Source organism: Adiantum capillus-veneris, chromosome 1 (genome assembly GCF_014529385.1).
Source record: "Adiantum capillus-veneris isolate H3 chromosome 1, ASM1452938v2, whole genome shotgun sequence".
In the NCBI taxonomy this organism is placed as follows: Eukaryota; Viridiplantae; Streptophyta; class Polypodiopsida; order Polypodiales; family Pteridaceae; genus Adiantum; species Adiantum capillus-veneris.
The window spans coordinates 11,427,695-11,442,550 of record NC_140931.1 but is presented as its reverse complement, the minus strand read 5'-3'; the positions used below and the strand labels follow the sequence as shown (position 1 = coordinate 11,442,550).

At 42.5% G+C, this 14,856-nt stretch overlaps 1 protein-coding gene across 1 annotated transcript in view; it reads left to right on the top strand.

The window, feature by feature from the left end:
- LOC147464320 (Glutathione S-transferase family protein) overlaps positions 1-13,650 on the top strand; it is a 32,111-nt gene extending 18,461 nt beyond the window's left edge. Inside the window, exons 4-6 of the mRNA XM_086514001.1 lie at positions 12,570-12,664; positions 12,940-13,107; positions 13,305-13,650. Of these exons, the coding sequence (XP_086370127.1) occupies positions 12,570-12,664; positions 12,940-13,107; positions 13,305-13,471 (430 nt within the window). The 3' untranslated portion in view covers positions 13,472-13,650. The remainder of the gene's footprint in view (positions 1-12,569; positions 12,665-12,939; positions 13,108-13,304) is intronic.
- The last annotated feature ends 1,206 nt before the right edge of the window (positions 13,651-14,856 follow it).

The following is a 14,856-nucleotide window of genomic DNA, read 5'->3' as shown; positions in this document are numbered from 1 at the left end:
TTACTTTGTTATTGTTTTTGCCGTTATCTGTTATTGTTCTTGTTTTGTTTTTCTAGGGTTTGTTGTTTGTCATGGGTGGTTGTCTCGCTGCTTTGCTGTTTGCTCGTTTTACTAGGAGTCTACAACAAGTTTTCACATGGTCACGGTCTTCTTGGAGTTTCTTCCCCAGCTTTGGCATCCAGGAGCCACCCTCAGCAAGTGGAGTATTTTTTATACTGGTTGACAGCTCCTTGTTTGCTCCACTGCCATTGCAGTGCTTTGGTACTCCCTTGTGGCCTCCTCTTGCAATCTCTTGGTGATGTTAAGTCGTTTCTTCTTCATCATATTTATGATGGATTGCCATTTCCCTTTTGTTCATCTATTCCTTTAGCTATCAGATGATACCAAATAGCGGGTATATGTCCGATGTCGAGCTCTCACCATTGTAGATATTCCTTGTCCTTTTCACCGCTGGCTACTTTTGGTGGTTCAGATTCGGCGGCTCAGATTTTAATATACAAGTGCAGAGAGTGCTTTTGGTAAAAATGCCTATATTTCAGAGGTTGCTGGCATCCTGTAACTATGTCAGACTTTGTGGATAATTAATTTATTTACGAGAAAAGAATTATCTAATTAGTTGTGTGCACATTAGAATAGATTTAGCAGTTCTGGGGCCTCAGGTGCGTCCAAGTTTGGGCAGAGCATTTCAGGGAGACTCTAGCAGAAAATAGCCTGAAGTCCTAGTGATTGAGAAATCGGGTCTTCAATGAAGGGGTAGATAGTAGCCTTAGATTCCAGGCTTAGAAAATTACGCGCGTTAGTGCAAGCACAGGAATGAGATGGGGTCCTTAGAACAACACTAACCCTAAGGCTTGAATTATTTTTACGGCCTTAGGATAAGTCAGTTAAAGTATTTTTAAATTATTTATACTGGACTAAATGGTCGGACAAGTGCGAATAGGTATTGCCAGAGCAGTGCCGGTATGGCATTGCACTGGGGAGCAACTAACATTTTCATTAGTTGCATCTATGTGTGCAGTTGTGGTTCAATTTGCACTTTACATTAATAGTTTGTGAACTTTTAAAAGTGAAAGTCGAAGGGTTTTTAAGTTATTAAGTGTGCCAAGTGGCACACTTACCAATGCAAACTAACCCTCTTACTCTCACTCACTCTCACCCTCTCTCTCTTCCTAGCGTCCCCTCTTCCTGCTGGCTTGATAAGAGCCCCCCCCCTCCCCCACTTCTCAGTGTTGGCAGTGCTCCTATCCTCCCTATTGTGAGTATGATCTACGCATTGGAGCTCTCCATGGAAGCTTGAGAGCAGCCCCTTGCGACATATGTGGTGGCCTCGTGCTCCCATTGTTTAGAACAAGGGTTCTCATAGCCATAGCCAGCTTTTGGTGAAGTTTCATCGCGAGAAGTTGTAGCAGGCACTCTTTTCGTAGAGTGTGTTTGCTGTAAATTCTCTGTTTTCAGCCCCTAATCATCTCTTTTAGGGTGAATTTCCGCAAAATACACATAGAATCTAGTTCTTCTCTACCTACACTACGAGCACACAAAGTTTGGTGAAATTCCATCGCGAAAAAGATCTCTATTTCGGCTTTGGAAGGTGCTCAGGAATGATTATGCATAAAGGGACACAATTAGTGGAAGGTAGACTCTCGTTTTCGAGAGCTTCTGTTGAGTTTTGTGGAAGATAGACGCTCGTTTTCGAGAGCTTTTCAAAATCTCATAGTAGAGGAAAAAATCTTCTCAGTATTCAGAGAGTAGCTTTCGTGCTCTCTCAGTCAAAAGCAGAAAAGAAAGAATAGAGGACAGGCTATTGCCTCGTTCCTGTGCTTGTAAAGATTCTCCCTTAGTAATAAAGATAACCTCTTTATGGGGGGGGACTAGCCCATCTTCTGGTCCCCAATGAAGTGTCAAGCTTTTTCTCTCTCTCTCTCTCTCTCTCTCTCTCTCTAATTCTCTTGAGTATTTGAAATACAATTAAAAGATAGTCTACGCTTCCGTATTTTTGTGACAGTGGTATCAGAGCAAGATCATCTCTCTCTTTCTTAAGGGATTGACGACTCTTGGCAGACTGCAGAAATGGGAGGACGCGAGATAGAGTTCTCTCTCCTTCAACATGAGGTGGTAGAGTTGCAAAAAGCTCTCTCCCATCCAGAAGTCCAAAAGATTCTCCATACTCTTGAGAAAAGGAAGGAGAAAGTGCCCATGGGGTCGGGAGAAATCCCGCAGAACCCAAAGTCGCAAGAACCAAAGAAAGATCCTTTAATTGGAACCTCCCACATGCACGAGAGGTAGAGGAAACCTCTAGAACGTCATGTGCGGTTTAATCCAAAGGTTCAAGAGCTGGATCCTCTTGATTCTCCTCAGTTTTCTTTCATGAAGGATCTGGATGTTATAGTCGCTCCAAAAGACTTGTTCCTTGACGATCCGTCGCAGCAAGAAGTGCATTTAAGAGAAAGGACTCCTGTCCACAAGGAGTCTAAGCATAGAAAGGAGCACTATAAAAGGAAGCATCACAAGCAGAAAACATTCAAGTCAAGAGACAAAGATGTAAAATTCGACACCCATAATGGACGGCGTGATAATGATAAAGCTTTGGCTTTTATCCGCCAATTTGAAGTTGCATTTGCAGAAGTGAATTTAAAGAAAGATCAAAGCTTCGCCATGTCAGCATGTACCTGAAAGGCACCGCCAGTAGTTGGTGGTTAACCTTGATCCTAGAAAATCGCAAACCCCAAGATTGGACTGTCATCAAAAAGGAGATCTATGCACAATTTCTTCCTCCAGACTATGAGGAAGAAGTAAAGAAAGAATGGGATAGACTCTCATAGTCAGATAATGAAACTGTTCCATGCTATGTGGATAGGTTTTGGGACGTTCTCTCGAAAGTCACTCCATTCAAGAAGATTGAGGATTCGGAGAAGATGCACAAGTTTGAAGCAGGATTGCATGAAGCCTTGCAAAAGGCTATGAAGCTTTACCCTCGAGGTAACTTGCAGATACTTATGGAATCAGCTCGCATAGCTGATGGAATACATGACAAGGGTACTCCCAGGAAGATGGAGCAAAGCACCTATCATGCCAAACAGAAGGCTCTCCATGAGCAGCCTACCTCTACTTCTTCTTCTCAAAAGAAGAAAGGAACCGCCTCCGATGCAAAAGCAAAGCCAAATTAGCCCAAGAAAGGGAGATGTCTCTCTCCTGCTGAATTGAGAACGTACATCAACGAAGGAAGATGCTTCAAGTGTTGACAAATTGGACATATGAAGGGTGATTGCCCTACTAAAACCCCGTAACTACCCTCTTCCAATGCAGTCCCAAATGTACAGGGGAATACAACCAAGGATGGAAAAGAAAGAGCTCTTCTCAAAGCATGGGGTAGTATCAACAACGAACCGGCTCTTATTTTGTTTGATCCTGGCAATAAACAATTTCATCTCTACAAAGCTAGCGGATGACCTCAAATTTACAACCCAGCCGTTTTGGAGTTTCTATTCAAGCACAATCTGCTTTCAAAGGACAGAACTCCAGCTCTACTTCAATCATAGGGAAGTTGAATTTAAAGGTCGACAACTACAAAGATCAAGAGTCTTTCTTATTAGCTTCACTTGAAGGGTGCGATGTCATCTTGGGAATGCCTTGGCACTACAAGATGCATCCCATTCCTGACTGTGTTCAAAAAACTTTATCCTTTGCTCATAAAGGAAAGGAATATATCTTGTACTTGCGGATGCAGGTGATTGGCGTATCCCCATCGCCAATCACATTGCAATCAAGAAAGTAATGAAAAAGTTTGTTTCAACGTACTTGATTTTTGCAAGAGAGAGAGATGTGTCTGCTTCACAACTTTCTTCCTCTTTAGAGCAAAAAAGACTTAAGTTATTAGAAAGTTTTAAAGATTGTTTTGCAGACGAACTTCCAAATGAACTCCCACCTTCTCGACCTGAGGATCATACAATTGATTTGATCTCAGGAAGTTCTCCTCCAAATCACCCCCCTTATCGAGTTAGTCTAATGCAACAAGAGGAAATCCTCAAACAGGTCAACGAACTTTTGGAGAAGGGCTTAATAAGGCCTAGTACTTCTCCATATTGTTCACTTGTCTTGCTAGTATAGAAAAAGGATGACAGATTCCGCATGTGCATAGACTATAGATCTCTAAACAAGATCACAATCAAGAATCGATTTCCAATCCCTCCGATTGATGACATTCTTGACAAGTTACAAGGAGCAAGTGTCTTAAGTCAAATAGACTTGAAGAGCGGGTATCATCAAATCCGCATAGCTCCTCAGGATGTGCATAAGACTTCATTTAGAACAACCTTCGGGTTGTATGAATTCTTAGTGATGCCTTTTGGACTCACTAATGCACCAGCCACATTCAACAGAATAATGGATAGAATCTTTCACTCCTATAGAAGATTTACAGGAGTTTTCTTCAATGACGTCTTAATCTTCTCAGAGACAGAAAACGAACTATAAGCATCTCCCATTAGTGTTTGAAGAATTACGCAAACACAAATTATTTGTGAATGCTAAGAAGAGTGAGTTCTTTTTAAAAGAAATCCATTATTTGGGCCATATAGTATCTCACAACGAGGTGAGAATGGACCATGATAAGATTCAAGCAGTTGTAGAATGGCCTATGCCAACTATAGTACATGATGTACGAAGTTTTCTCGGCCTCTGTTCCTATTATCGACGTTTCATTCGAGACTTTGCCGCCATAGTAGGTCCCCTCATGATCTGACAAAGAAGTGGATTCCATTCCATTGGGGGCCTGGACGAAAACAAGCTTTTGAAAAGCTTAAGTATCTACTCAGTCATGGACATGTTCTCACCGTCCCTGATCTTCGCAAACCTTTCGAGGTATATTGCGATGTATCTGAAGATTGTGTAGGAGCAGTTTTGAACCAAGAGGGTCACGCCATAGCCTACGAAAGTCGACGCCTTAAAGATGCAGAGTTGCATGCTTCCATATATGAGAAAGAGCTAATGGCAGTAATTCATGCTCTTTCCATTTGGAAACATTATCGTTAGGAGCTGATTTTATAATCAAGACAGAATATCAGAGTCTTCGCTACTTTCTCACACAGTAAAGTTATCAGAAAAGCAGATGAGATGGGCCAACTTTCTTTCAATGTTCCATTTTCAGATTTTACACACTTCTGGAACAAAGAATGCAGTTGCAGATGCTCTCTCCAGGCGTTCAAAGATCAATGCACTAACAACAATTTATCATGAGGAACTAGAATCTCTCAGTGAGATGTATCCTCAAGATCTAGACTTTGCTACAATTTGGGTAGACCTTCAAGCTGGTCACTCAAGGCCACCTTATTCCATTAGGGATAATACGCTATATCGTGAACAAGCAATATGTATAGCTCAGCCCTTACGACAGAAGGTGATGGATGAAGCATATAATTCTCCTTATGCCGGGCATCGGGGAATTGTTGTTACCACTAGTGCCCTCGAAAGATATTTCTTTTGGCCAACACTCTGTGCGGACATTGAAAAATATGTACGCGAGTGTTTAGTCTGCCAAAAAGTGAAATATGACAGACAAAAAGTTTATGGTAAGCTTCAGCCACTCCCTGTGCCTAACACGCCCTGGGAAAGTATTGCCATGAATTTTATTATTACGGATCTTCCTAGATCCAAGAATGGAAATGATGCAATTTGGGCTATAGTAGACAGATTCAATAAGCAAGCACATTTCCTTCCAGTTAAGAAGTCGATTAAAGCTGATCATATGGCTAGAATATTTCTAGCTCAGATTTTTAAACACCATGGATTGCCAAAGATTATTGTCAGCGATAGAGATCCTCGCATCACTAGTCTATTTTGGCAAGCATTGTTCGAGAACTTGGGAACTAAGCGTGATTTTTCGTCAGTTTATCATCCTCAAACAGATGGTCAAAGTGAAATCGCTAATGCCACTGTTTTAGACCTCCTCAAGTGCTATGTTTCGGAACGACAATCCGAATGGGAAGAGTACTTACTGTTAGTTGAGTTTGCGTATAATAATACCATACATTTCTCAACTGGTAAAAGCTCCCTTTGAAATTATTTATGGGAAGCCACTCTTACTTCCTATTATGGTTACCAAAGAAAACATCTTCGCCGCAATTGAATTTGTGCGCAATATTGATAGTGCCTATCATCAAGTAAAGCAAGCGATTCTTCGTACTCAAGAGCAATAGAAGAGAAAAGCAGACAAGCACAGAAGGAATCTCAATTTTGAAAAAGGACAATATGTCCTGCTTCGGTTTGAGAAAGCTAGATTGAAACAGCGGGTTAGAACAGGGAAAGTCGTTAAACTTTCCCATAGATTTTACGGCCCTTTCAAGATTACAGATAAAGTCAATCACGTGACTTATAGGTTGGATTTGCCTCCTCATTGGCGCATCCATAATGCTTTTCATGTAAGTCTCCTCCGACCATATGTTGGACCTTCTCCGGTGGCGCCAGTACAAGAAGATCCTCTAGAAATCGAAGAGACTGAGGAAATCCTTCAACCTGAACAGATAATACACCACTCTGAGAGACAACTAAAGTCCGGGAGCCTACATCGAAAGTATTTAGTCAAGTTCAACAATTACACCCCTTTAGATGCAAAGTGGATGACTGAGTCCGATCTCAAGGACTACCCGGACATCTTGCACATTTAAGTTGACGCCCTACAGTTGAGGTCAACTGTTTAGAACCAAGAGGGATGTAACTATGTGAGACTTTGTAAAAACAAGAAAAGAATTATCTAATTAGTTGTGTGCACATTAGAATAGATCTAGCAGTTCTGGGGCCTTAGGTGTGCCCAAGTTTGAGCCAGAGCACCTCACGGAGACTCTAGCAGAAAATACCCTGAAACCCTAGTGATTGGGAAATCGGGTCTTCAATGAAAGGGTAGATAGTAGCCTCAGATTCCAGGCTTAGAAAATTACGCACGTTACATCACTAACCCTAAGACTTCAATTATTTTTACGGCCTTAGGATAAGTCAGTTAAAGTATTTTTAAATTGTTTATGTTGGACTAAATGGTCGGACAAGTGTGAACAGGTATTGCCAGAGCAGTGCTGGTATGGCATTGCATTGGGGAGCATCTAACATTTTCATTGGTTGCATCTATGCGTGCAGTTGTGGTTCAATTTGCACATTTCATTAATAGTTTGTGAACTTTTAAAAGTGAAAGTTGAAGGGTTTTTAAGTTATTAAGTAAGTGTGCCAAGTGGCACAGTTACCAATGCAAACTAACCTCTCACTCTCACTCTCACCCTCTCTCTTCCTAGCTCCCCCTCTTCCTGCTGGCTTGATAAGAGCCCCCCCTTCCCTACTTCTCAGTGTTGGCAGTGCTCCTATCCCCCCTATTGTGAGTATGCTCTACGCATTGGAGCTCTCCATGGAAGCTTGAGAGCAGCCCCTTGCGACATATGTGGTGGCCTCGTGGTTCTCATAGCCATAGCCAACTTTTGGTGAAGCAAGAACTTGCAGCAGGCACTCTTTTCGTAGAGTGTGTTGGTTGTAAATTCTTTGTTTTCAGCCCCCCTAATCATCTCTTTTAGGGTGAATTTCAACAAAATACACATACAACCTAGTTCTTCTCTACCTACACTACGTGTACACAAAGTTTGGTGAAATTCCATCACAAAAAAGGTCTCTATTTCGGCTTTGGAAGGTGCTCAGAATGATTATGCATAAAGGGAGACATTTAGCGGAAGGTAGACTCTCATTTTCGAGAGCTTCTGTTGAGTTTTGTGGAAGATAGACTCTCGTTTTCGAGAGCTTCCCAAAATCTCATAGTAGAGGGAAAAATCCTCTCAGTATTCAGAGAGTAGCTTTCGCGCTCTCTCAGTCAAAAGCAGAAAAGAAAGAATAGAGGACGGGCTATTGCCCCGTTTCTGTGCTTGTAAAGATTCTCCCTTAGTAATAAAGATAATCTCTTTATTGGGGGGGACCAGCCCATCTTCTGGTCCCCAATGAACTGTCAAGCTTTTCCTCTCTCTCTCTCTCTCTCTCTTTCTCCCACTCTAATTCTCTTGAGTATTGAAATACAATTAAAAGCCAGTGTACGCTTCCGTATTTTTGTGACACATCCTCTCTCTACTCAATTTGCCATGGCATTTTTACTATGGTTTTCCGTATTTTTGTGACACATCCTCTCTCTACTCAGTTTGCCACGGCATTTTTATTGCGGTTTTTTCCTTGGCTTTCAGTATTTACAGTTTGCTCATGTGGTTATTTGTGTCCAGCTTTTACAATTTCCGTGTTGTTGCCCTCAGACCTATTTCGTAAATAGTTGTGTGATTGCCCGGAGAATGCGCACCATTTGGGGGCTCCAAGGGATTTAAAGTAATAGAAGTCAGCCTCTTTGAGAGAGAGAGAGAGAGAGAGAGAGAGAGAGAGAGAGAGAGAGAGAGAGAGAGAATGATATGAAACGTCTTAAAAAGGCCAAAATGACCTATGAGAGCAAAGTGATAATCTTGGTGGATTTAATTCAATGTCTAGGTACAAAAATAAAATGAAGTAAAGTGTGAACTGAAATCTTAACTGCCAGATGTGAACTAAGCACTAGCTTGAACAATGTAGGATATGAGTAGGGGGGTGAAAGTAGTGACTGGGGGCTAATACAACACAATGTGGGTGTGCGTGTGGGAATATAATGGGTGAGATCTGATATTAAGGCTGATACAAGATGAGAGCGCGCGCGCGCGCACGCGCACACACACACACACACACACACACACACACACACAGAGAGAGAGAGAGAGAGAGAGAGAGAGAGAGAGAGAGAGAGAGAGAGAGAGAGAGAGAGAGAGAGAGAGAGAGAGAGAGAGAAGATGAAATGTTATATTAACGTCTCCAGAAGGCCAAAATGACCTATGAGACCAATTTGTTACAAAACAGTGAATCTGATACCATGTCTAGGTACAAAAGAACTAGAACAAAAGTATTACTACTACCATAATCCATCCTCATCTGCACTCTGGATGTCGAGAGGGTATGGCTCGGATCCTTTGCTGTAGTCTCCATCAATGCTGTGTAGCCCCTCTCCTCAATCGTGGCTGTCTGGATCTTTGTAGCTCCAGTGCTCGGTCGATGAGAGTGCTTGTAGTGGTTGAATGAGTGTGGGCTGAGCTCTGCAGTGATGGTTGCTCCTCTGGTTTTCCCATATCCAGTGGAAAGAAATCTGTAATCTGTCTCTGGGACTGTCTCTCTCTAGCTCTCCCCAGTAAAGTATCTCTATATCTATGTAGCTCAAGTAGATTTAGCACAAGACATCTCTGATCCTCATAACTCGTGACCCTAGAAAAAGGATCGAAACCCTCTCTGAATAAGTAGTGGACGGCCCCGTATCTCATAGTACACTGTGCAATGACATATGTAATGTAGCTTTGTCTCTAGCTCTAGCTGGCATAAGGGGCATATCTTGCTGTCTTCTGGTATCCCTCTGAATCTACCGGTCTCAAATCTCCAGCTGATGTGAGGATCTACGTATCTGACAGGTGGAGAAGATGCTTTGCATAGAAAGCCATCTTCGTGCCCAACTCCTGTGGCGGCTCTTCCCATGTCCTCTTGGTATCTAGTTGATGAACGAGTCTAGTAATCTCCACCCGTGTAAGAGACATCGAGGGTGCTTGAAGAGAGTATTGGAAAGGGGGCAACCTCTCCATGGTGAAGCCATGCGTGTGAAACCATGAGTCATCCGTGCATACCAACATGAAGTGTCCCCTTGAAGAGCTAACTCTCTGGAAGACTCAAGGGCCAGTCTAGCATATCTGTTTCTAGTAGTATCCCACAAGGTGCGCGCAAAGGAGACTGATCTGGTAAGTGCCTCAATCTCCATAGGAGGGGCAGCTAGCTCTGCTCGAACGATAGCGTGGGGTACGGAGGCCTTGGCTCTAATCAGTGGAGAGATCATAGATACCAAGGGCCTCTCCATACGTCTCCAACCATCCTGGTCTACAGAAGGTCCCCATATCTGCACCCCATACAACATAGCTGAGGCTACACACACACACACACACACACATATATATATATATATATATATATAGATACATATATATATATATATATACTCACTCTAAAGGCGGGGTGGAATAATATTATTTCTCCTAGTGACCCAAGCACTGATGTCATCCACGATGCTACGGTTGTGCCAGCACATAGTGACTGGAAAAAAGCGTATGCATAATGGAACACATTAGAAGATTCAATATATATATATATATATATATATATATATATATATATATATATATATATATATATATATATATATATATAAAAATAGAGAGAGAGAGAGAGAGAGAGAGAGAGAGAGAGAGAGATCCAGCCCTTATGCTTACCTCGACTGGTTACCGGCGAGGGACTTTGGCTATGCTACCACAGATTGCTTGGCAGGGGGATCCTCAGACACGTGATGAAGTTTTCTCAGTCATCACTAGCATTACACTATGGAATGTTTGGAGAGCTCGTTGTCTTCACATTCTCAGTGCGGCTCCACAGCTCCTCCAGGATACCCTCACTGCCATTTGGCTGGACATCATTCACACACTGATTTGGCAGTGGGATTCTTCCTCAGGTACATCTCGAGCAGCCGAGGCTCGTCGATTTGCCTTCCTTCGGCGTTGGGCCCGATTCCCACTCTTCTTCACACTTACAGGTGGCCAGATTACATGGCATTATGCCCCTCCTCGGTGGTTTCTCCTCCACTCATCACACCGACCACCATGAGATTGTTCGAGTCGAGTTGTCACTATAGTGGCTCTCATTCTTACATTCAGCTTGTACACCCCACGTGATAGGCTATTTTGGCATCCGCTGGGGATTATATTGTACTCAGTAATATACAGCCCTGACTTTTCCCAAAAAAAGAGAGAGAGAGAGAGAGAGAGAGAGAGAGAGAAGCAAAGGAACTCCATTCACTCAATGTCTATTGGCGGGAGTCTTAGAGCAGCTCACTCCTTACGATGTGTGGAGTTAGGAAGATAGTTTTCCAAAGCAGTTCATCACATATCCATGTGGTCGAGAGCTCAGCCCACTCTGTACGATGTATGGAGTTAGGAAGATAGTTTTTCAAAGCAGTTGATCACATATCTACGTGGTCGAGAGCTCAAACAAGCAAGCAATGATTCGAGCAAAGCAAAGAGACAGGGAAACTAATCTTCTTTATTTCATAGCTTCTACAAATTATTGTCGCTTCTACAAATTAGGGCAGCTTCGAGGCACCAAAGAGCCACATGTGACGGTGATGCTACAAGTCATTTGATTGCAAGGAGTCCATGCTTTTTAGGTTTCTAGGCAAATGATAAGCGGGTTGGTACATGGGCCAGGCAATTAAACGGTTCACATCGAAGTGGGAGTGTCAAAACATGGATGTCTTGCTGTACAACAGAAATCCATCGAGACATAGTACGGGCAACTAAACTCGTCATGCTTGCATTCCTAGAGACTCTTTAATATTTATCACATTACAGGAATGGCCATTTTCAGGTCTCTTCTCATTCCAACTTCTTGTTTAGAATCCTTGTTCCATGTTTCAGACCTGAGTATCCTTAACAGCGAATGGATTATGGCATTTCATGCCCGCTGCCGTTCCCTGCTCCTTGTTTAACACTTGTGTTCTATGCAAGTAGCTCAACTTCTTCAGGACATACCACATGGCCTTGGTAGTATTTTGTTGACACCAGCTTTGGTTTTTAATGGTCTTTGTACATTTAAAGTACCTAGCTAGATCAAGTCTTTGTCTTAGAGTAGCTTGGGGTCTTCTTGACACGCTGAAGATCTTCAATCTTCATATTTGGTCCCCTCCATTAAGAGGACGTGGGTGTCCACAAAAGGCATTGCCAAGTTCTCTTGCAACTGCCTCTCCAGACCAATGCAGCAGGTGGATCAGCACAATGTTACCTTTTTGGGAAATGTACAAGTATGGGGGATTCTACTTGGATTTTCAAAGCATACTTTTAAGCTTTAAAAGTTATCCAAATGTGTGCATGCTCTTTTCTGAAGTACAAAAACAATGCACTCCTTATTTACACTTAAACGTTGTTGCACATATACATCCATAAGACCCTAACGCTTTTGCAAATATACATCCATAAGACACTTGGCGCATGTGCTTGGTTCCAACGAGTATGTCAAAATTCCGTCAAGCAGGGGTGTATATAAGGGGAAGGTGACCCAACATAGGCACGGAGAATCTCTGCACGCACAATGCTTTGTCACGTCCAACTGTCCTAGTGCAACCATGCCACTTACTCGTCACAAGGCCAATGGATAACCTCAAGATAAAAATCTGTTTGCCAGAAAAAGCAGCTCCTCTCCTTTTCCATCACGGGGTCTGGACCCTGCCTTAGTATTGGGACCATCCCAAGATAAAGAATCTCAGATAATCAAGGAAGCCCTGGGTATGTTGCAGCATCCCTCAGAAAGGGGTCAAGTTCACATATTACATTTAATATGTGCACTTATGCATGCTTGCTTGTGTTATTTTGTTTTTTTTAAAAGGGGTTTATCTTCTCATGTACAGTATGTATCAAATCAATTGCCGTCCATGTTTAAAAGAGAGCATTCTAATGCAGGTGGGTTGATGAGCATCTGGTGCACGTGCTGTCTCCAAATATATACCGAAGTCCATCGGAAGCCCTGGAGTCCTTTGAATACATAACAACTCATGGTAGTCATCGAAGACATTTACTTAATTGCAGCTTATGAGATCAAGGAATCTAATTGTTTGTACTATATTTTGGCTGCATGGTGGAAGTTGTAGCCCTTTGTGCATGCGTGTGTTTGTGTGTGCATGCGTGTATGTACCTGGATTAATCAAAGAACAGCCTAGATTCACTTTGAAAAGCAAATTATTATGTTGTAAGTGGCTGACTGCTGGGGAGGTATGGCGTGAAATTGGAGGGTGTGGTCTCTAAGCCTGATTACTTGTTTTTATTTGGACAGGCAACTTCACGACCATGGAAAGGTTGATGGCAAAATATGCGGGAGCGACGGCAATGTACTTTATATCCAAACGGCTCAAAAAGCGATACAACATAGTGGATGAACGTGCTGCATTATATGATGCAGCTGAGCATTGGGTCCAGGCCCTGAAGGACAGATCATTCATGGGTATACACGGACCGTGCAACTTTCATCGTGATCTTGGAGCTTGTATGCTGCACTAGTGAGCATGTTGTCAATGTGAATGTTGGTAGTTACACATGTTGCACTGGCACTCATTTTATAAAATGGATGTGTTTATTCTACCTGTTCAAAAGGCCTCATTATTAACAGAGAGAGCTAAGGTTTCTTCTCGCAATGTTCAGGAGGTTCTAAACCAAACTTGGCAGACCTTGCGGTTTTTGGAGTGCTTAGGCCATTGCGACACCTTATGGCAGGTAAGGAGATGGTGGAAAATACCAACATTGGACCATGGTACGCACGAATGGAAGCGGCAGTTGGTGATTCCTCAAGATTGTCAGAGGAGAAATGAGATTTTGCAGGAACCATTATAGTAAGCGAATTCCCAGTTTTGTCTAGGCTATACAGGTGGTGAACTCCAGTAGTTAAAAACTGATTTTGGAATGCTATTCTTTGAAGAGAACTGTTTGAATTCTTGTGAGTACATTCCATGGGAGGCAGTTCCAGAGCTAATAAATGGAGATTCTTGAATCTTGTTCTAGATGTTATCTTGTTTTTGCAACATAAGGAAGGGGGGGGCCTGGCGACTTGATGGGTGTTATGGTATGGTATGCTCTGAACAATGACAACCTAAGGCAAGTAGAGAGTCGAGGAGTGGTATTTCAAAATAGATAGCAACTAAGTTGCTTTTTAAGTTGTGACCGATTGGCAAAAAAAGAAAAACCTTTGTTAATATGGGCTTTCTTTCTTTTGTTATTAAAGTTCTTCATGTTAGGGCATACTGCAACCTAAAGGTTTGATCTTTTGGCTTTGTTTCTAGCAATTCTTTTTAAGATATGCTTCAAAATAGGCTTGGTTTACAAATTTCTGTTTTGAAACAATTAAGGTGCTTGTAATGGAACTCTAGGAAATTTACCAATGAGGAGCATCAAGTGAAACCGAGTTCACATTTTATTTTAGGAGCTGTAATTGAAGAATTTTGCATATGCACAGTATGGTGATTGAAATTTTGACCCATTTCTGCGATTGGACATCCATGCAAACTCATGTTTTACAATGCTTGGGTCGTTTGTGTTACGGATGTCAGGTCGTAAAGGAAGCTTTCCTGGTCAACTAGCCTTATAATTGACACTCATGATGTTGAACATAGCATGCATTGGTCCATGTATTATTATATCTATCTCCTCCTCTATGTATTTTAAAGCTAACCATAACTTTTATTGACCTATCTATATATCGAAGCGATCGTTGAATGTGATATAAAAAAGAGAATCATGAAAATTTTTTTTGGGGGGGGGGGGGGGGGGGAAAGAGAGAAAGAGAGTTACATTTGGCTTACAGGAGGGGAGTTGGTCTAAGACACCGTGGAGTGGACGCTCGGTGTCCGGGCGTACGTATTGTGACTCGGCCAATGTGGCCGGCCACTTTTATAAAAGGGAGGGCTAAGGTCTCATTTGCAGTTATTGACCCCCATTGACAGAGTGCCGGTGGTTAGATTGTGAGGCTAGGAGTGCATGAGATCACATCGAGGAGGTGAGGTTGGGTGGTATGGGACGCTCAGTGTTACATGTGCACGACTATGTCCGCAATCGTTGGCTCCAACATGGGGGTGTTGTCGGATGGTGGTTATGGTCGGGCCGTTTGTTCGATGTGTATCTATAGGTGGTTCGTGTAGTTGGGAGATCCTCTCTCTTTGTTTATTTCATGGTATCAAGATCCGGCGTGGTCGTAGAAAGG